Source organism: Pituophis catenifer, unplaced genomic scaffold (genome assembly GCF_029215685.1).
Source record: "Pituophis catenifer annectens isolate HBS135680 unplaced genomic scaffold, rPitCat1.0.hap2 SCAF_1, whole genome shotgun sequence".
In the NCBI taxonomy this organism is placed as follows: Eukaryota; Metazoa; Chordata; class Lepidosauria; order Squamata; family Colubridae; genus Pituophis; species Pituophis catenifer.
This window is the reverse complement of record NW_027256881.1, coordinates 246,922,799-246,946,210: the sequence shown is the minus strand read 5'-3', so window position 1 is coordinate 246,946,210 and position 23,412 is coordinate 246,922,799. Positions and strand designations below refer to the sequence as shown.

The following is a 23,412-nucleotide window of genomic DNA, read 5'->3' as shown; positions in this document are numbered from 1 at the left end:
AAGGCTCTGTGCATGCACCGAAGGATCTGTGCATGCATGGAAGGCTCTGCGCATGTGTGGAGGGCTCTGCGCATGCACGGAGGTGGAGTGTGTGAGCAAAGTGAGCACATTTGCTCACATTTGCGAACCAGTAGCGAAGGTAAGTGAATACCACCCCTGATATAATTCCTTTCCTCTTATTTCCTGCTTTCAAATTCTTTTGCCCACCAATTTTTCATTCTTTTTTGTGTTTTGCGAACTTTTGCTGACCCCCTCCCCACCCAAAGGAATGATGGGTTATGTATGATCACTCTCTTATTTCAGATAAAAACATTTCCACTGATTTATATTCAGTAGCATACCAATGTGGCATAAGGATGCTACACTCAACTGGTTTAAAGAGAAGTGTAATGCTGGCAACATTACAAAAGCTCATATGGAAAAACTGCTCTTGTTTGGAAAATATGCGATTGTCATGTTTTATAAATTGCATTAGATGCATTTCAATTTGGAAGCATGTTTCTAAAGACATGCTATTTTAAACAGCGATGTCAGAAGAGTCTAGACATATTCCATCAAGGCATCTGTTGTCAACACTTTGTTTCCCATCCTGATCGTAACAATAAATGTGGGTCTTTAAAATGCCATAAGAGTGTTGCTGCCTGCAGATGAGAACAATAAAAGAGAATTTACAAAATAGAATTGTAAAAACGAAGGACAAAAGAGAGATGCTAGAGAGAGAGAATGGATGCTTCCCCTCACTTCTCTTCCTGAGCCTACCCATTGCTTACTTCACCTCCCTCCAGAGGGGCTCCCAGTTGAATGAGTATGGCCGTAAACTGGAAAAAAAGGGGCCTAACCAGGCCATTAAAAGGTAACAGTTCCCCTTGCACATATGTGCTAGTCATTCCCGACTCTAGGGGGTGGTGCTCATCTCCGAAGAGCCAGCACTGTCCAAAGATGTCTCCGTGGGTCATGTGGCCGGCATGACTAAACGCCAAAGGCACACGGAACGCTGTTACCTTCCCACCAAAGGTGGTCCCTATTTTTCTACTTGCATTTTTTACGTGCTTTCAAACTGCTAGGTTGGCAGAAGCTGGGACAAGTAATGGGAGCTCACCCCATTATGCGGCACTAGGTATTCAAACCGCTGAACTGCCAACCTTTCGATCAACAAGCTCGGCGTCTTAGCCACTGAGCCACCGCATCCCCTAACCGGGCCATTGGACACAGTTTATGCAAGCCAGACAACACTGAATTGTCAAGTGGTTATTTTGAAAAAGACTTTAACTTTGGTTAAACATTGGGAAAACTGTGTGCTTGAAGATGGCATGTTGTTGTAACTATATCCTGAAGGTCTTAACAGGCACTGATGCAGTATTGTGGAGATGTGGGGGGGGGGGGGGAGGAATGAATGCTCAGGTTTGTTTTTCCTTCTTCTTTTGGGCAGGGGAATACTTTAATGTACCATTTTTTGTTTGCATGCCACTCAGAGATATGAGATGGGCAGCTAAATAAATAAATGTTGAATTCATTCAACTTAACGAATCAAGAAATTTTAGTGATGCTATTTGCTGACCGAAATTCTGATGGGGAAATCTGGAAATTTTCCAAAGAATGTATGCAGCCCTTTGGCCGCTAGTTCCTTATTCATCAACCTAGTTGATCCATCACCTAGTTTCTTGATCAGCTTGTTTTAATTAAGAGCTAATTGATAAGGGAGAACAGATCATTTGGTGATTTCATTCTTGATTTGCATATGCTTATATGAACTGCCTCCATCAAAAGCAATCATTGTGCCTTATGACACAGTGTGAATATCATTTTTATAGCTGTTGATCAGTGATGTCATTATTGTTTTAGATGAATCTTTACCAGAAGAAGAAAGACAGAAGGAGAACTACAGAGCAATCAAGGATTTTCACTTGGCTGAAGTCTCAGCCTTGACCGAAAAAAATCAGAGACAGAATAAATTCTTCCCATCTTTTCAGTATCCACAATGATATTCATACTGCCTCATAATGGACAATTATTTTTAGATCGAGACACTTCATACAAGTATATGCAAATATCCAGATTACTAGCCCAAAGTCACCCAGGCTAGCATATTCTAATTTTGGGGGGGTGCAGGTAAAGAGAGCAAATTATTTCTTATTCTCAACTCTGTATGCTATTTTGTAATGTGGATTCTAAAAAAATCCATGTAGAAAATTTTTAATCTATTTGTCTTTTACCAATATTGCTACCCAATGAGTCTGGCTTAATTTTCCACAAATGATGCTTGGGCTTTTCTAGAATGCTAGAATTGGATTGGACAGCCATATGCATGAACTTCTGTATCAGATAGTCCAGATAACACTGATGTAATTCTAATTTTTTAAAATTCTAAAATAAAATGCTGTACAATTTAGTAGTTTTTATGTCTCACGCAGAGGAAAAGATGATTCTCTTTCACATTAGTCTTTTAAACCTGTATGAAATTTTTTTTTAAAAAAAATCTTGGCCACAGTCCAAGCAGGAAATAAAAGAAGGAATGCTAACATGCCAGTGAAATGTAGGCTGCAACCCAACACATATTTATATAAGAATAAATCCCACTCAGCATATGTTTGAAAAATCTTCCAAAGAGTGTCATGTTAAACATTGGTTAGAAGCTAAGACATGCATTTGTCTGAGTAAGCCCATTGCTCTTAATAGGATCATTCTAAAACAGATGCCCACTGATTTAATTAGAACTTAAACTTTAAAAAAAAAATCATACCCAACTTCTGGCAAATGTTAAAACAACTTAAAACTTGTTTCAGAAAAAAAAAATGAGTAGAGTAATCATATCACAAGTATTTATTTTATGCTTGAGTTTCTATTGCAGTTGGTTACTTATTTTCAACAAATGGTTGCATAACTATCATGGCCTTCTCCGTGATGGCTCCCTCTCTCTGGAACATCATTCCCCCAGAGATTAGTGGGGATTAGTTCCCACTCTAATACTCTTCCAGAAGGCATTGAAGACCTGGTTCTGCCAGTGGGCCTGGGGAACCCAGAGCGGGATGGAGCCCATTAAATGGCTCATGTGATCTGCTGTCGCCAGGGTGGGGTGTGTCTGATTTTATTATATTATATTATATTATATTAATTTATTTGATTCTTTTTATTCGTTATATTGTTTTAAATGAGGTTTTATATTCTGTAAGCTGCCTTGAGTCGCCATGGGTGAATAGACGGCAATATAAATTCAATAAATGAATAAATTAAATAACTAGACAAATGAGAAACAATATTTTTATACACATAGAGAGGGAGGAATAATACATAGAGGATGGGTTCAGATAAATCTTTTTTTCACAGAGCTGCATTCCTCAGCACCATACTTAGTTGTTTTTTGTTTTTTTTTCTGGCCAAGATGTACACGTCTCTTTTCATTTTGTAAGCTACTGAGGCTACAGAAACATGATGATGATGATCATGAGGAGGAGGAGGAGGAGGAGGATGCACTGACATCATTGACAAAAACAGAATTCTTCTTGGATACTCTTTGAAAGAGATGTAGAGTAAATACATTAAAATTTGTAACCAACCTGATCAGTGGTGTCCAAACACTGTGTGAGAACCTGAGCGTGAAGGCCATTAACCATATGGTCACTGGTCAAAGGCACCCCACATGGTCAAGAAGCTTCTCATACTTCCATAAATATGTAAAAGTTCGCCATGCTGTCAGTGTTTCCAAACAAATGTTGACTTTCAAATGAAACATGCTTAAGCAGTGATTTGCCATACAATAGATGGCCATCTGCTGTGCCCTGCCTGGCCAAACTGTTTTAATTAGCCTGCCCCAATTGGTGCACTTCAGATGGGTTGGGGTGGTGATTCCCAGCATTCTTAGCCAACTGTGTTGTGATTGGGGGGGGGAGGATCGAGGATGGGGAGGGTGGTGGAATCAATCCCACCACAGACATTATTCTTCTCTGTCCTGGACCAGGTGATTAATTTTCCCCCTGTTTATATTTGGACTTCCTGCTGGGTCAACATTAATTAATGGAACTAACCAGCAGTAAGAAATGAATGAACTCTCTATTAAATGTCCCTGTTAAATCTGTCCAATAATCACTATGCAGTAAGCTTGTTAAATCTGTTGTTTACTTGGGGTTTTTAAATGCACTCTTAGTTTTAGACTGGTGTGACTGTACAGATGCAAACATACAGCAAGAGAGGGAGAGAGAAGCCCGCACAGTAGTTAGCAAATTGTCACTATCCAGGAGTGTCTGTCATCTTGGTCCCAAAGGAAGGCACGACGGATTGCCCTTCTCTTTACAATCGAAGGTAAAGCGTAGCGCAGTTATTCGGCCCCCTTCTCTTTCCTCTTTTTAAATTAACTTTGCCATCCCCTGCCCTGCGCGTAGCTTTGCGCGCTCCGAAGCAACTTGTTAACATTCCTTCGGACTTCCTCCAGCGCGCAGGGCTGCGGGCCGCCCGTAAGGAAGTCTCGGAAGAGAACTCCGGTTCACCTTCTCTTCGCTTGGAAAGGACAATCGATCGCGGTTCAAGAGAAGACTTCCCCAGGCAGCCTTTCAAACGGATGAAAGGTTGCCTTTTCCAAGGATTTGCCCTGTTGATGTTTAGCCATCAACCACCAGCTCCAGCTCCAACTCCCCGCACGTCCCCCTTCATATATGCGTTAGATCGATCTTCCATCACAATTTTCGCTCCAAATGCCGGGTCAGTGGAATTGCCAAGGCCAAGTAACGATTCTCTTAAGGGTGTTTCAGGGAAAGCCAACCCCAACTCTCTCTCGCGCTCCCCCTTTCTCGCCGCTCCCCGATGCCCATTCTTCCTGCCTGCAGGAATGCGTTGGCTACAGGCTGAACATCGCCGCCTTGCAAAAGGATGGAGCTGCTTTCCTAGACCCAGTTCAGATACCGGGGAGCCCTTCTTAGCCAGTGTGGAAAATCTCGAGAATGCGGAGGGAAGGTGAGGGATTCAGTCCCTCGGTCCACACAAAGAAACAGCGGTCGGCGTGTCCTCCCTCCCCCCCTTCTTCGCTAGGGACAGGTAAAGGCTTACCTTATGAGATTCTGCAAGCCCTGTTTGCTGGAATTCCGCCTCAAGATCGCACTGGTCATGGTGAGCGAAAATGAATGCGGGGCAGGGACGGAACTCCTGCTTGCGAACCCGCCTTCTTCTCTGCCCACCCCCACCCCAGTCCCTTCCCCAGCTTTTAAGTGTCTTGTTAGTTACTGTGGACCGACTCTCTCTCTCTCTCTCTCTCTCTCTCTCTCTCTCTCTCTCTCTCTCTCTCTCTCTCTCTCTCTCTCTCTCTCTCTCCCTCCCTCCCTCCCTCCCTTCCTCTCTCTCTCCCTCCCTCCCTCCCTCCCTCTCTTTCTCTCTCTCTCTCTCTCTCTCTCCCCTGTCTCACTCTTTTTTCCCCCCAGTTCAGGAAGTTCTGCAGCTGGTTTCCTTTTGTTTCTCTAAGCCCGCTATCCCACTCGCGCTCTAATACGCCTCCTCTTTCACCCCGACGCCCTCCTTCTCAAACTAGAAGAAATATCTAGGGGAAGAAAAGGATTTTTTTATTTTTTTTATTTTTTGGAAAGCCGGCAAGAGACAAAAGAAATATTTTGCTTCCATCTGATCGTTAAAACACACTGTGAAGTCACAATTTTGTCAAAGACGCAGAGACATATGTTTCTTCCATCCTGTCAAAATCCAAAGTTTACTTGTTAAGAATGCAAAGCTGGATGGAAGATGCATTCTCTTAAGAGAGCAGAACCAGCCTGCATCTAAAGATCAGGGGTGAAATCCAGCAGGTTCTGACAGGTTCTGGAGAACCGGTAGTGGAAATTTTGAGTAGTTCGGAGAACCGGCAAATACTACCTCTGGCTGGCCCCAGAGTGGGGTGGGAATGGAGATTTTGCAATATCCTTCCCCCAGGAGTGGGGAGGGAATGGGAATTTTGCAGTATTCTTCCCCTGGAGTAGAGTGGGAATGGAAATTTTGCAGTATCCTTCCCCTGCCATGCCCACCAAGCCATGCCCCCCAAGCCACACCATGTCCACCAAGCCACACCCACACAACCTGTAGTAAAAAAAAAATAAATTTCACCACTGCTAAAGATGTTCTGCAGAGTTCTTCCAATGCATTGGTGTAAGCCTGTCCAACTCCGCCAGATACTCTGAAGCTTTGGCCAAGATTGGAACTATCAGAAAACTATTCTAGCCTGACCCAAGGCAATACAACTGAAATTGGGGCTATTGGGCAGCATTCCCTAATTTCTCCAGAGGAAGCACTTCTGTGCAGAATTTAAAGGCTCAACAGGTCCATGAATGAACACGTGTGCTTATGTAGAAAGGATGTGTTTCACATCCATGCAGCCACTGCTCCCTGTGAACTTCCAAAGTAGGTGTAGTAAAAAACAAAACAAAAACCCATTTGTAGGATTGTCCCATAGGAAACAGCTAGAGAAATCAAACAACCTTGATGTGGATGATTGAGAATCTCCATAGACATTTAGAGAAATCAAATTCTTTATTCTGAGATGGACAAAATAGCCTCATTTAAGTGATGAAAAGTTAACACAGAAGGTTTTTCTTAATGCAACCTTGCCATAGAGTTGATTTGGTGGCTATAAGAAGAATTTATCTTCACAAATATTTGCTGAGGATGTGGTAAAAGCAGTGGTGGGATTCAGCCAGTTTGCACCACTTCGGAAGAACTGGTTGTTAACTTTCTGAGCAGTTTGGTAAACTGGTTGTTGGAAGAAATAATTAGGGCAGAGAACCAGTTGTTAAATTACTTGAATCCCACCACTGGGTAAAAGGATTGACACTTCCAATTTTCAGTTTGGTAGCAGCTCACTTTATTGACTATCTGAAAATTTCCTCCAACCACCTCTCAGTCTAATAATGACAAATACAGCCAATTGCATGCCAAGGATCATTTGTGTATTTAAAGAAGGCTATTGCATCAGATGTAGTAATCCATCATTTTCTGTGGTTTTGTTAACAATCCAAAAACTTGTGATTTTTAACTAATAATTTCATCAAAACAATCCAATTTTCTTGATTTGTGGGACACCATTAACCATGAACCATGAACCTGTGCTCAAGCAACATACTGGATCAAAATTGCCAACTTGGCTAGTTTTGGGCTCAATATGTCAACTTATCCTTTGGATTCTAGATTTGAGTAGAGCAAAAAATCAGGCTGAGTATATTTTACAAAGGGTTAACATTCCTGGAGTTAGAACTAGTATTATCCTTAGTCTCAAACAGAATATTCAGATTCCTCAACAAATAACATCCAAATTTTCTTTCAGAATATAGCCTGAAGCAATTCCACTGGCTTCAAAAAATTTGCCCTGGAGTTATCCATTTAAAGGCTGAAACCAGAATGTCAAGCCATCACCAGCAAAGATGGGAATGAAATGAAACGATGGTCCAACAGTCACCATGCTCTTATTATAGACTGGTATGCAGCAGAACTCATAGCAAACTGAGGAGGGGCAGAGTGGAATGTGAAAAGCTGACTTTGATGACAAAAAAAAGCATTGAACCATGGCATAGTCATAGTAAACATGATAAGTCTGGGGTAGGAGGTGAGGACTGAGTTCAAAAAATGATAGCACAAATTATACTAGCATCATAATTGCCACAGCTAGGAGTGTTGAGGAGCAGGAGACTATATGTTGAAATCTGGTCAATGTAGCCTGTGGAGATTGGGGATGGGTTCACCCAACACTCTAACTCAGTGATGGCGAAACTTTTCCACATGGAGTGCCAAAAACGGAGCACTACACGCGTGCGTAGGGCCACGACCAGGAAGAGGAACAATCCATGGGGGCATGAGCATGCTGGATAAGGGACTTCTGGGTTCCGGCGCACACATGCGTGCCAGCAAGCAAGTCTTCCAGTTACTGCTGCACATGTGCACGCATTGATCAGCTGGCTGGCATGCATGCTCATGCCAGAAAATGGAAGACCAGCTCTTCCCGTTTCTAGCACTGCCAATGTAGCTTGTGGAGATTGGGACTGTATTCACCCGACACTCTAACCCAATGATGGCGAACCTTTTCGGCACATAGTGTCGAAAAAAAAGTTCGTGCTTGCACTCACGCAGCACCAAGTACTGAAAAGGGAGCATTATGCACGTGCACTATGGCACAGGAAGAGGAGTAGCCCAGGAGGCATGCGCATGCCAAATAAGATACTTCTGGGTTCTGCACGCCAGCAAGCAAGTCTTCCAGTTTCCAGCACTGCCACATGTGCTAAGGCCAGCTGATCGTCATGTGCACATGTGCACCAGAAACCCAGAAGAGGAATGGGTGACACCACTTGTGCCAGGCGATATGGCTCCATGTGCCACTTTGGATAAGCGTGCCATAGGTTCGCCATCACGGCTCTAACCCATAGTTGAACAAAACAATGTAAATTCATCCAACCATGGTTTAGAATCACATAAACAAGCCAACCACATGTTAAAGGTGTGTTGTAAATGGGCTGTAGTAGTTTATCTAATTCCCACCTGAGTAGTAGTAAAAATATAGAAATATTCCTTTCAATCACTCCCTCCAACTCTAACACCATTCCCCGCTCTCAATTTTTAGACAGTTTATGAAGCTAAATGCCCAACAGTTTTTCCCAGTGCGTGCATTCCCTAAGTTTATGGAACACTTATGATCAAGGAAAAATCAATAGATGTTTGGGAAGGGAACTTTGGGATAGTGAAGACAAATCAGTGGAAACATTAATTCCGTAAGAGGTAAAATACACATGAGCCCACTTAGCCTTTTCCTTTCTTTCTCACTTACAGGTAGAGCAAGACTTCCAGTTCAGATCTCTTGCTCCCTATTTCATTTCAGATTAAGCAAAACTCTTCTGAGTGTACCCTCACCTCTCGTTGAAGTCTTCAGGAAAAAAGGAAGATTTAATACAACGTGAGATGGTCTTTCTCCTTCTAGTTCCCTCTGGAGGTGCTAGATTAAATGGTCTATAATTCTTATGGTCAGTGCAATTTGGTGGTAAAGAGGGCTAATACACCTGCATGGGATGAGATGAGGGCAAACTCACCTAGGTAAATCAGGGCACTTAGATGATGGCCTATAGCAGTGATGAGTTGCACCCGGTTTGCACCGGTTCTATAGAACTGATAGTAAAACCGGTGGAAGGCCCCGCCCATCAACCCTGACATCATCAAAATGCTTCTGCAATTGCACAGAAGAGCGCGCGTGCGAGCAAAGCAAGCGCATGCACACGGCCCGATTGCGAACCAGTAGTAAAGGTAAGTAGAACCCACCCCTGGCCTATAGCCATGATGGAGAGAAATATTACTCCAACAGCAATAATACTGCCATAGAACCCCTCACCATGATACAGTTGAAGCAAAACTAAGTCCTAATCATACAATCTTGATAAGATTGCCTCTTATTCACTGTCAGTCTGGCAGCACCCAAGAAAAGCAGCCCAGCAGTAAAGGAGGATGGTCAGAGGTCGTTCTGCATTAGGCAGAATGAGATTCTATGGGAGGACATGAATTCATCGGGAGGGTATTAATAGCAAAATGAAAGCTTTATGTGCTTCATATAAAACACCTTGCAATCTCTAAGCTGCCCTGAGGTAAATTAAAAGTAGATGGTATGGGAACAAGATGTGATCACTAATCAGGTGAGCTTTTGTACAATGGGGGGATGGGCACTATTTTGGGATATCTTTTGTTATTTGGGATATTTTTTTGTTATTTTTTTATTTTTATTTTTTTTGTAATGGGTGCTCCATCACTGCAGGCTTTTAAAAAGAGACTGGACAGCCATTTGGTATAGGGCAGGGATGGTGAACCTTTTCGGCACCGAGTGCCCAAACTGGAACTCGCATGCATGTGTGTGCATGTGTGTGCACCGGAGCACCGGAAACCTGAAGACCAGCTGGCCAGCGTGTGCATGCCTGTTTTTTGGCTATTTGGGGGGCCATTGTCAGGCCATTTTGGGGGGGGCGTTTTCAGGCCATTTATGGGCCAGTTTTTGGGCCAGTTTTTTGGCTGTTTTTGGCTGTTTTCCGGCGCTCCAGCACCTGCAAAGACCAGCTGGCTGGTGCACATATGTGCACTAGGCGACAGCGCATGTGCCCACAGAGAGGGCTCTGTGTGCCATCTCTGGCATGCGTGCCATAGGTTCACCATCACAGATATAAGGACCCTTGCTTGAGCCTGGAATTGGACTAGAAGACCTCCAAGGTCCTTTCTAATTTTGTTATTTTGTTATTGTTTGTTTATTTGTTCAGATAACAAAATTATTTTGTCCCATTAGTTACCGCTGGACCCCCCCCCCCATTGATACCAGTCCTTATGGCAAAGGCAAAAAGGTTTCCTTCTTCTGTCATTCTCTCCATCTTTGCTGCTAGAAGAAGCAAAAGACAGAAATGGTTTTGTCCTCTCCCTGTAATTGCAAAAAGAAATGGGGATAGGTTTTCGGGATGGCTTATAGCAGAAACAGATGAATATTCATTGCAGATGCCTTGTAAAATAAAGTATTTTTCAGTTGCTACAGGAAGCTTTAATGTGCTGTAAAACATGAGGAAATGGACATTGGGGAGGGGGAACTCTGCACGGTAACCCCTGCAGTAAATATACAGCCATACTAAGAAGACACCAGGGAATTACTCATCTGCTCCCCACAAAAAAAGGAAGCGTTTCAAGGTAAGGGAAACTTTCAAGGGAGGAAGTGAATCAGGCTTTGTGGTGGGAGGGAGAAAGTCTCCCAGAGTGAAAGACACACCAGCCTCCATCTATTACACAATCCTTTTGCTATGTGGGGGTGGTTGCAAAATCATCAGAAAGCTAAAACATGTTTGGCAAGAAGACTAAAGTATCTAAGCGAAACTCATCACTAGCTCAGCCTTTTCTCAGAGACACCCATATGTATGGGTTCTAGTCAATGGGACAGAGTTTCCCTATGAAAATAGGGAAGGGGGATTGCCATTAGCTTTTGGAAAAAAAATTAAAAGACATTCCCTATTTGCTAAAATATGGAACAGAAAATATCAGCAAGAAAAAAGTTCTTTCTTTCTTTCTTTCTTTCTTTCTTTCTTTCTTCCTTCCTTCCTTCCTTCCTTCCTTCCTTCCTTCCTTCCTTCCTTCCTTCCTTTCTTTCTTTCTTTCTTTCTTTCTCTTTTTTCTTGAGGCACCTAAAACCTCATGCACTGATTTAAAACTCTTTTTTTTCTTCTTCTCTATGCGTATACACTATCTTCCAAATTGCTATTTTATCATGAATGTTTTATTGTATTATATTCTGTCATGACACCATGAGAGGTCTAACAGATTTGGTGCCATACAAGTCATTAAAGAAATAAATAGATGACACTAATCTAAATAAATAAATAAACAGTTTAAACTCCTTAACCTTACTTAGATTCAAAGTAATCCCAACAGACTGTGATGATGAATGGGATTTAGTTGGTTAGTAATACCTAAAAACATGCTTGAAGAGAAGGACAAGATAACTCCATCTCCAAAATCTTATATAGAAGTTGAATCTAATTTCAACAATGACTATAGGAAGTATCTTCCTTTATTTCATAGGCAGCAGACTGGCCTCAGGGAAGGACATAAGCAGTACAATACTATCCACATAGGACTTGCATACTTCCCATTAAAAAAAAGAATGCAATACTTTAGCACCAAAGGTACCAAGTGTATTACATTACTGCAAGCAAGAGGTTATGAAGCTTTGTTAAGTAGTCAAGAACATTCTCAAAAACTGTCTGTGGTCACTGATCAAACATGACTGAGACAATAAATTCAAGTCCTAAACAAATAAATACCTTCACAACAATGATATGACGTATGGATGGTCAATAACCAATCTATTACCCCAGGATCCAAATGGGTGCATCCTATGAGAGCCAATGTAGTAAAATAATTCTTCAGTTATAATTCTTGCATAAAGAAATGGTTACATATTAATTTTGCTTCCACCCCTGCTCAGGAATGGACTAGATAAATAGGTTGTTTGGATATATCAAATGATTTTTCTCATACTTTCCATAAAGAGCCAACATATCAAGTGAGAATTCTATTCTATATTCCCAAATAATTAAAACCTAGTAAAAGTCATCTGGACACTTTAGAAACATGGCTGGTCCAAAGATATATCCAGATTGTTAATCTTGGTTACAGAATGAAGGTTTCTCAATCTATGACAAGTTGCAATGTGAATCTTGGAATGCCTTATCCTGCCAATCAGCTAGAGTTAGAGAACCAGCATTTAAAATGCTGGGCTAGAAATCAGGAAACTGATTTCTAGTCCCCTGTTAGGCATGAAAAACTGATTGAGCCCATCACTCTTTTCTCTGCCTATCTCATCTCACAGAATTATTGTTGCAGAGAAAATAGGAGAAAGAAAGAATATTGAAAGAAAGAATATTGGTACTGTATATTCACTGCCTTGAGTTGTACATGAAAAAAAGGTGGTGTAAAAATAAAAAAAATACCCCTAAACCAACAGATGGTCTGATTTATGTGGACTATCCAATATATCATGGCATTCAGGCAGTAATTAAGTATTTAGATCACTTCCTTGGCTCCAATTGAAATAGAGAAAGAATAAAATAATAAGTCTTTCTCCCACCCATAAACTTCCGATTGTTTTTCCCAGTGGCAACATGTACAACTGGATGCATACCAGCTTTTCAGTATATGAGGAAAGCTCAAAAATGTTTGTATTTTTGTTAACAGGTTCTTTCCAAACAATATCATATGTTAATGAAGTCATATGGATTCCAAATTGCATTCATGGCTCCAAGCCATATTAATTCAAGACTGTGTAACATATTTATAAAATAAAACATGCTAGACTAACTTTGGAAAAGGTTTCTTATACATTGGAATGTCATCAACTTCATGGGTTTTCATTTTTTTGTAAAGAAACTATCACATTTCATTGTGAACCTTGAACTACTTTTCCACATCTACCATAACTTCAACATGTTGCCTCAGGGGAAAGGATTTTGAAGACTAAAAACCAATAAGTCACTACCATGCAATCCTATATGCAAGTAAGAAATGTGGAGTTCATATTTCCCCTGAAAAACATACAGTATGAACAGGGAAGTTGTAACAAAAGCAGCTACCAACTCAGGTATTGGAAAATCTCAGTCCAGGGTTTTCTCTGGGTCTCCCACAAGTACCAGGTCTCTGTTTAGATATTTCCTTAGCTAGCCTAATGGCCCTTTTTAGTTAACATTTCTAAATTATCTTTTTGCTGGTTACTGATAAGTAGAGAAAAGCCAATGTATTTCTGAGACTGCAACATTTCATTTATCTTTAGAAATTTGATAGGTACAAAATCAAGGGTCATCTAGCACCTCTTGTTACTTTGGGTGGGGACAATGGGATTTATGCTCCAAGAAATCTGAAGAGCTCCAGGGTGAATTAAAGTCTTCACACTGTAAAGCATCAACACACTGATTCTGTCAAATTGTCAGCACAGCTCACAAAAAGCAAAAAGGGAGAGAAGTGGATAACATAATGGAAAGAGAGAGAGATTTGATCATTTAATGGCAGTCAGGAAGCAATAAAATAATTGAGATGCTATTGGGAGTAGAGCCAGAATTTTTCTGAAATACAGAAAAATAGCTTTTATTGAGTTTCTCTTTGTCCCTTTAACAGTAGAGGGGTTTTTTTTAATGTTTAACTTATCTGACTTTTCCACATCCTTTGTCTTTTCAAGGGCATTTTCTATTTATTTTATTAATCAGTTCCCTGTTTACCATTCTCTCCCTGTATCAGAAATTTCTGGCTGACTCTGTATGTTAAAATAAGTAAGTAACACACATTGCTATTATTTTGGCTGAATCTATATTTCATTATCTAGCACCATCAATAAATATGAGACCATGCCTCTAGCTCTGTTTCAGTCATGGAATGGGAAGCAAAAAAAGTTAGATGGAGAAGTTTATGAAGAAGCTTCCTATTCCAGTTCGATCACACTTATCACTAGGTGAAGAAAACAGTAGGGTTATAATAATTTATTAAAGATTGTCCCAACATCTTGAAAACATTTAGTTTTTCTGAAAGCAAATTAAGGTAGAGATGTGCTTTGTAAGATGCTGCTTACAAATCAGCCAAGTAGTGATTTTGGCCTAGTTGGCAACTTTCTTTCTCATCCCCAGTGAAATCATAGAAGTAAAGGCAATAATCCTTCCCCCCACCCCTAAGAACTGGTCAGTAAAATAAATAAGATTATGCTTGTCCTAATCTAGGCAAGACTTGCTAACCTTTGAATGTAGTACAATTCTTTTCTCTAAATTGAAGAGCCTAGAACTTAATTAAATCTCTATGAAAGTGGAGCTTTGAGACTGCTGCTCTATTTCTTCAGTAACTTTGGGACAGTCCTTCCCTCTCACTTCAGCCACCTAATGAAAAGGAAGGACTTGCTGGAGAAGAGCCTAATGCTGGGAAAGATTGAGGGTAAATGAAGAAGGAGATGACAGAGAACTAGGTGGCTGGATGAAGTCACTGAAACAGTAGGCGTGAGCTTAAATGGACTTCAGAGGATGGTAGAGGACAGGAAGGCCTGGAGGAATATTGTCCATGGGGTCGCGATGGATCGGACATGACTTCGCAACTAACAACAACTCCCTCTCAGCCCAACCCATCTCATTGGGTTGTTGTTGAGGGGAAAAGAGGAGGAGGAAGGAATATTATGTATGTTCACTGCCTTGAGTTACTTATAAAGTAATAAAGGAGGATAAAATATATATAATCAATATTTTTTTTAAAAAAAAAAATAAGAACAGAGATGCTTTGTTCCATGTTGTTTGATTGACATTTTGAAGGGAAACGTGTTCCCGTGATTACTGAATTTGTAATACTTGTGTAAGGGAGCTGTCTAGGTGACTTTAAATGTGTCAGATAAGTGTGTAGACCCTGAAAGAGTATGTTTCATTTTATGTGATAGACTGAGCTTGTGAAGAAAGCCTGTAATTCCAGGTTATTATCAGGGCAACTTCTATCACACTCCATGCTTATGGCAATCTGGGTTGTTGAATGTGATTAAAATAACTGCGTAGTAAATGTTAGCCACATCAATTGGCCTTGAAACCTCAGGAAACAATGAGAACCAATTCAAAAGAGCTTGTTTGTTCAGGCAGTATCAGTAGCAGTCACATGGAGATGTGGTTTCAGAGGAAAAACACTGAGGGGGAGCCAAATAGGTGACAACATGGCTATGCTAGAGAGAGGGAAAGGTTTTCACCAGTTTTATTGTGTTATTCTAACTTCCAATTATAATCCAAGGGTTATAATTATAATACTATTATAAATAGTGCTCGGATGATAGGAGCTAAAGCAACCTTCTCTAATTTTGTATCCTCCCTGTGATTTGTATTATCTATTCCTTCATATTGGGATTAAAGTTATATTTCATGCCTGCCAAATTAGGGAACAAGGAGATTGAAGGAGGGGGTGAGGAACCCACAGCTTCTAAATTCCATATGGCAATCCTGACACATTTGTTCAATTTCCAGGGTCCTCCAAAATTGTACAGCAAAAAATAAAAAATAAAAATCAGTGGGAAGTTCTTGGTTTTTGAATGGCAGAGTTTTCTGCATGCAAAAACTAAACACATTATGCATTATTCTTCTAGTAGAATTAACACACAGGTAGTCTTGATGTATGTATGACAGGTTGTTTAGTGACTGTTCAAAATTACAATGGACCCAAAGTTACTTATGACCAGGATTCAAAGTTTTGATGGCTGTTCTCCACCCCCTGCACCCATGTAATCACTTCTTGGGTGCTCAGCAGCTCATCTGCATTTATGGCCATTTGCAGTGTCCCACAGTTGTATGGGTTCACTTAATAACTGTGGCATTGTCCTAACAACTGTGGCATTTACTTTATGACCATGTTTGCTTAACAACTGCTGCAGAATAGGTCATAGAATTGGGCATGGTCACATAATGATCCACTTAACAACTGGTGTGATTTACAGCCATAATTCTGGGTTCAATTACTGTCATAAGTTGGGGGCTATCTGTATTCTGACTGAAAATAGTGGCCTTCATTTTGTCCCTGCTCCTTCAGTGTTTTTTGTTACACTCCCTGTGATCTTGGAGTGGAACAATAGTAACCCATAATAAAGAATAATTACTATTCTATTAATAATAGAATAGAATGATAGAAAGTATTATTAATTAATAAGATTAAAATGTGGCCACTGGCCAAACCAGGATAAGGAAACAATGGTTTTCCCTTCCCTTCCCTTCCCTTCCCTTCCCTTCCCTTCCCTTCCCTTCCCTTCCCTTCCCTCCCCTCCCCTCCCCTCCTCTCCCCTTCTCTCACTAGTAATATTCAAAAGATGGAGTTTCAGGCTTATCATTCAGTGTTTGAGTATTCTTCCCTACCTATTTCAAGCACTGCCAAATAAGATCCCAGAAAACTACAATTCCAGAATTTCTTGGGAATGTGCCATGATAATTTGAATTGTTTAGGCTTAGACTGTAGGATACAATACACAGGCTCATATCCAAATCGAAAGTTGAAACAGATGCCTTGGGATCCTGAAACTGATTTTTCATTCCCACAGCATTCTCGTGCATAATTTAAATGTAGTCACTGGAACAGCTAGTAACTTAGCTTGCTTTAGATAATGGAAAGAGTGTTTATGTGATCATATTTCAACATTCATGGAGGTTGGAGTTTGCAAAAAGACTGGAAGATCATTTTGAGGAAGTTGCTATCCACTTGCAGGTGATTGATTATCAAGAAGAGAATGCTGAGGTTGTGACAAAGTATATGCAGATTTGGTTATGGTGATGAACCAAGTCCATTATTGTTGTTGCATATTTTAATGGTGCTATGGTAAGCCAAAATGTGCTATGCTAGTCCCATCCAGTAGAGAGGTAAAGATTTGTTACCGTATATTTCTAATTTGTCCTATATCTATTACCAAATGTCTACTGAATTGATGAATATGATACAAATCTTAGTTTTATAAAGCAAGAACAGATTGCAAAATTGTAACCACCTTGAAAAAAATACAGTAATTACCTAAAATCAGCATAGATTTGACAGCAACAATTATTTCCACACTAACCATCTCTCTCTCTCTCCCCCACCCCACTCTCTCTTTCTCTCTCATCAAGTAACTTTAGTAGATTGTGGGGATGTAAAAGACCTAATGTAATTTGATAAATGCATCTGATATAACATTTTGTAACCTTCTGATTAGCAAGCTAATTAAATGAGGAATGGTTTGGCATGACAATTAAAAGTATCAAATTAGCAGCATTCATTTCTAGGCCTTGTTTTTCCTCAACATATTTAATTACTGTCGTGGATGAGGGATTGCTTATTATGTTGACAGATGACACGAAATTGGGTAGGATAGCTAATGTCTTAGAATATCAAAATAAAATTCAAAATGATTTTGATAGGTTAGAGAAATGGGCTGAAATAGTAGCATGAAATTTAATAGAGACAAACGTAATGTTATTCATTTAGGAAATATACAAATGTGCAAATATAGATAAGGATATATCTGGCTTGACAATAGTTTTAATGACAAAATATATGAAATAATAACTGACTACTAACTGAAAAACTGAATATTAGTCAAAAGGATGATATGCATGGAAAAAGGAATCTTCAGGTTGTATCAATTAAAATTTAGTTTCCAAATCACAAGAGGTGCTTTGATCAGTTTCCTCTTGAATATTATATCCACACATTTTAAGAATAATCCAGATAAATTTCAACTGGTTTAGAGAAAGGCAACAATGAGGATCAAAACCAAGTTCTGTGAAGAGATATTGAAAGAAGGAATATTTTGCTATAAAACAAGAAGATTGAAGGAGAATATTATAGCTCCCTTCAAATAAATGAATGTCTTACAGAAAAAGATTGAGAACTATTCTCTATTATAGCAAATTAATAATAGATTTATGAATTTTTTGGTGGCTTGGAACCAATGTTGACCCCTGACTACTATCTGGACAAATCTTGCATTTTTCTAGATAAGATTTCTAAAGTGGATTGCCCTTGCCTGCTTCTTAGTGTTGAGAAAGATCACCCTGTTGACTTCATACCTAAGCTGGGACTAGAACTCGTGGCTCTGGATTTAGAACTCCTGGTTTCTAGCCCAACACCTTAAACTCTACACCAAACTGATTCCTTAGATTTGGGGCAGTAGGGAAACCTTCTTAATATTCCTTCTTAAGGAGCCTGGACAGCTCTGCAGACTAAGCACTGTAATTTGACACAAGCTGTCTGCAATTAAAGTAAGTTCGAATCTTGCCAGGCTCAAGGTTGACTCAGCCTTCCATCCTTTCTAAGGTAGGTAAATTGAGGACCCAGTTTGTGGGGGCAATAAGTTGACTTCGTATAAATATACAAAAGTATGAAGGCTATTGCTTAACGCACTGTAAGCCGCCCTGAGTCTACGGAGAAGGGCGGCATATAAATCAATTTTTTTTAAAAAAATTAATTGCTGCTCAGCAGTGGGTATAATAGTCGATATAATGACTGACTAGGTTATGGGCCTCTTTTCATTGGTGTTTTTCGAGGAAGGCTAGACAACCTCTGTCAGGGATGTTTTCATTTAGATTTTTCCTCTAAGCAGGTTACTGGACTTAATTTCCTTCCCAATTTTGCAATCCTAAAGTGTGATAACAGATTCAAATCTTATTTCTCATTCTGAGAACACCTCATATATAGATGTGGATGAGAGACATGACACTTCGTTTTTATTCTCCTCTCAGAAAGGCACATTCAGTGTACTTCCAACTTGGGCATCTCTCTATTACTTTATGCTATCATGGGATTTCAAATTGTTTGATTCTTAAAATCATGTCCCAGTCCAGAACCTATTTTAAGTGATCTCCAGGAAATGGAAGAGATTCAGGATAGGTATCTAGCAAGTCAAACAGTTTTTCCCCTTGATCATCTTAAAAGGAGAATTCAGTAAGGTCTGCTTTACAGAGTTTTTTCCTTGCTGCAATCTTTTCCAAAACCACTGTTATAAGGATAGAAAGGTCAGTGTCAGAATTGTGATACATTGTCCTGAATCTCTTCTCCATCTTCTGAGTTTGGCAGAATGGAAAACAATGGGCTATGACTGAGTAAATCATGACTAGGGATAAGATAAAACTACAATTGTCAGCCATTCCAACATTACTGTAACTCACTAGTGAGGAAATGTTTTAAGTGATATTGCAGCTAAGGAGCTTCATGGAGGATCATAGAATATTCTGTTTAATTATTAATTCGAAATTATTGAACCAGCTTAAAAAACCAAAAAATTTGGTGTAATATTACATTGCCACAATTTACAACACCTGAATCTTTTTGAATCCATATGATTTGCTTTTGTCATATTAAATACAATGTCTTGATGTAAGCCAGACAACAACTCGTGTCATCATGGTGGTGTCACGTGACGTATTGGGAATTTTTTCCCCCTTTGGCCCTGCTTTTCCCCAGCCATGGGCGTGGCCAGCACGTGACGCATCTGGCCTAGGGGTCACGAGTTTGACAGCCCTGATGTAGGCTGTAAGAATTTAGATATGTAGAAAATGTGTGTTCTTAACCAGTTGAAGACATGCCTATTATATTAACAACTGTAAGGCTGTAGATACAGAGACATAGTTAGAACTATTCCTGAGATTAGGGTTGTCTTTATGAATAACGTCAATACTTAGGACTTAACTCCACGTTTATCTCTTATAAAATCTCCTGTGTTTAGCCATTACATCAAGAACAGTTCTGGAAAAATCCAGAGAAGGGAAATAAAAAGTAAGGGATGGAGAAAAAGAAACCTAAGAAAATGTTTATGAAAATGCTCTGTTACCACAGAGGTTTTCTGATATGTAGAATATTTAAAAAATGGAAATGCACTGCAAGATGCCAAGCTATTACAATTGACTCTGGTTCAGGTCTGTGGCAAATGAGTTAAAGTGGGGAAAAAGCATAATTGCAGCCACTGCCCAAGCAATCAGGAAAACTCAATGTAAATATTTTCACAGCAAGTCTGAAGAGCTTTGTGGGGCCAGGGTGATGAAAATCAGCTTGTTCCCCACCACTCCTATACAACTGAAGCTGTGGAGAATTGTGATTTCAGGGCAAATATTTCTTGCTCCATAGACATTTCCTTCCTCTTTTCCATTTTTTCCCCCCTGCCATCCACACCTCCAGTCCAGCATCCAACACTGGAATGCTAAAATGACCTTCCTAATGTTTTGAGGCCAATCTTCTCCCCTCAGCATTATATTTTATTTCTGACCGGCTCTTCGTTGGAATGACTTTCAACAGGCTTCTTTTGACTTTAGAAAATGAAAGAGCAGATTTTAAACAAACAAACAAAAAGTGCTAAGAAATGTTTTCCTCAGCTTTGGATTTTCCAGTCTGGTTGGCAGTAGTGACTATTGTACGGAATATATTCTCTTTCCGTTTTGTCTTCCCTTTAAGGACTCAACAGACAGGAGGCCTCTCTTCATTTTCTCCTCTCCTCCTCTTCCTGAAAGGCACTACTTGGCTTGAAGTAAGGCCTTGATTGATAGGAACATGATCCTGGGTCTCTCCAATCATAAACTGTCTGGTAACTGTCATATCACATTGGTGTTAGTTTTATTAACCCCATTATTCTATGTTCTAAATGAAGGATGGCTGTGGAAACATAAAATGGTTGGCAAAGTTGTTGAAACCAACTAATTTGTCCTTTCTAGCATGGCTAATTGGTGCTGACCTTCTGCCAACAACTAATGTCAATCTGGGCAATTTGTAAGTATGGGTGCCAGTTTGGGTAGAGAAAAGGGGCATGTGCTCCCTCTCCCCCAGGCCTGTGCTGAGCAGCCAAGCTATTTGCTATCGTCAGTCTCCAGCAAGTAGAGGGTCTCTGACACCTGAGGTTCTTGCCGTCCTAATCCAAACAAGCAGTAATCAAAACCAGCCACCCCAGCAGGGGAATGAGGAAGGGAGGAATGAAGGGGCTGCCACTGAGTGCCTGCCTCTTTCCTGCTGTTGCCTTATCCTGTTTGTCTCTCTTGACCCACTTGGCCTAGCCTGGCCTGGTCTAGTCAACTTAGGTTTGGGAAGCAGACTAAGTAAGACTGTTGAGGTGCACTCTTTTGGTTTAACCCTAAACACTCCGGAACTGTGGACAAGAGGGTTTCCATTTGGTAGGAATTTCCATCTTGTCCTGGGATTTTCATTTTTCCAAACTTCTCGGTCATTTGAGTAGATAGCTTTTATAACTCCCTTTCCATAAAGAAAATAAGTGGAAGAATGTGTTGACTAGACTGCCAATTTATCTCCTGTTGGCCAGATATGGACAGTCATTCGGTTCTCCTTTTTTTTCCTTATATGCTAAAACATATAAAGAACGGTTGCTGGAATTGGGTCAGTCTAGTTTAATGAAAAGAAGGACTAGGGGTGACATGATAGCAGTGTTCCAATATCTCAGGGGCTGCCACAGAGAAGAGGGGGTCAACCTATTCTCCAAAGTACCTGAGGTCAGGACAAGAAGCAATGGATGGGAACTAATCAAGGAGAGAAGCAACCTAGAACTAAGGAGAAATTTTCTGATAGATAGAACAATTAGCCAGTGGAACAACTTGCCTTCAGAAGTTGTGAATGCTCCAACACTGGAAGTTTTAAAGAAGAGATTGGATAACCATTTGTCTGAAATGGTATAAGGTTTTCTGCCTAAGCAGGGGGTTGGACTAGAAGACCTCCAAGGTTCCTCCCAACTGTGTTATTCTGTTATTCCTTCATCCAAGCAAACCAACTGTAGTAGCAATCAAAAATTTCATGCAGGGAGTGGGTGCAAAACTGCAGCAGGTGATAAGAAGGGCTTACCTAGGACTATTATAAAAGGGCTCTTTGTCTAATCCATTTTATAAATTGGAAGATGAAGGGGAAAGCATGTTGTAAGAGCAGCACGGCATCTGTTTTGGATCATATGAATTATAAGTAAAACCTAGAATTGCCATGTAGCAGGGCTCATACCTTGTTTACTGAAACCCAGTTCCTTGATTTAAAATTATAAAATCCATAGCTAATTATCCTGATTCATCATCCTAAATCACACTTTCTATGCCAACACAAATCATGGAGGCAAACATTATTCCGACTTTTCAGAATAGACTTTGACTTTGAGGCAGGCCTGCTATTTTGATTTATGAAGCACACAACATCTTTTTTCCCCTAAGACATTTCTCTGCTTTTGGTTTGGAAAAAAAAAATATCATACAGTTCTGTTATTTCATTCCAATCACATGTTTCCAATGTAGATTAGATTCAAATGACAGGAGGGCAGAGATAGCTACTTCAAACCTTACCATGCAACTCCTGCATATTTGAAGAACATTTCCATTAGATGCCAATCCCACATTCAAACTGAGTGTTACTTTCTCTTTTTCCATTCTTCAAAAATCCAAAGTGGAAGCAATATAAAAGGCATTGCCAGAAGCCTCAGATAATCGCTTTTGTGCTGGATGCAGATATCAAAAAATAAGCTTTTATGCATGTTTCCTTGTTATCTATTCTTATTTACATCCCGAAGGTGAGGAAAGTGGCAAACCCCACTCCCATCCCATGCATCTCCCTTAAAGGATTTCAAATAAGACATAGAGATGTTTATCTGTAAGGCTAAATTGGAGGGACCTGCCTGGGTCATTCATATGGATAGGGACATCTGATTGCATGAATTATTTCATATAATATGCCTCAAAAGACTAAGCAGGGTAATCTAATTTTGTGATGGTCTGGAAGATGTAATTGAAGAAATGGGTCCTTAAAAAATTAAAAATTAATTAAACCACATTAAGGACTCTTATTCATTTGGCCTCAATAATACATGAAAAAACATATAAGAACAATATGGAATGAGACAGTCTTTTAAAAAAAACATATGTTGTTTCTCAGCAGGCCTAATAGTGTAATCTCAAATACTATTTCCTGAACTGAGCATTCCAAAGTGAGTCAGAAATGTACGTTATGGAGGGTCTCCCAGTAAATTATTGTTTTTTCCACAGAGAAACAGAAGCAGCCATCACATTCTCTGCTCGTTATGTAAACTCCATCTGTGGGACAAAAGCTGTCCCTGCTCCCTCCCATTCCATGCGGGAAGAAATGTCCCGTTTTCCATTCTATCTGGTGTATGATCAAAGGAATCACATTTTGTGGGCATTTAGTAGCAAGCCTTAGCAATTCATTACAAGCTTAGGGTTGGGGGGGGGAATCATAGCATTTCCATCAGTGTCCCTTTATTTGTTACAATGTCAATTTGACATTTGGGATTCTAGGTAGTGCAAATGATCAGGCCTTTCTGAAGGAAAAAAGAGAAGATCAAAGCTATGTCATTTAACAAAAGATGTTGATTTGATTTTGTCCAACACAAATGGTAACACACACACACACCTTCTAGAACATTTTTAGTGTACTGCATCC

The 23,412-nt window shown here is 40.0% G+C and overlaps 1 protein-coding gene across 2 annotated transcripts in view; it reads right to left on the bottom strand.

Moving 5' to 3' along the window:
- The window catches only part of LSP1 (lymphocyte specific protein 1), a 122,951-nt gene that overhangs the window by 77,619 nt on the left and 21,920 nt on the right, over positions 1–23,412 (bottom strand). The window contains exon 1 of one of the 2 annotated variants that reach the window (XM_070933097.1): positions 5,038–5,168. The exons of the other annotated variant lie outside the window; for it this stretch is intronic. Coding sequence (XP_070789198.1) covers positions 5,038–5,096 — 59 coding nt within the window. The 5' untranslated portion in view covers positions 5,097–5,168. Of the gene's footprint in view, positions 1–5,037; positions 5,169–23,412 lie in introns of those variants that run through there. 2 annotated transcript variants of the gene reach the window in all.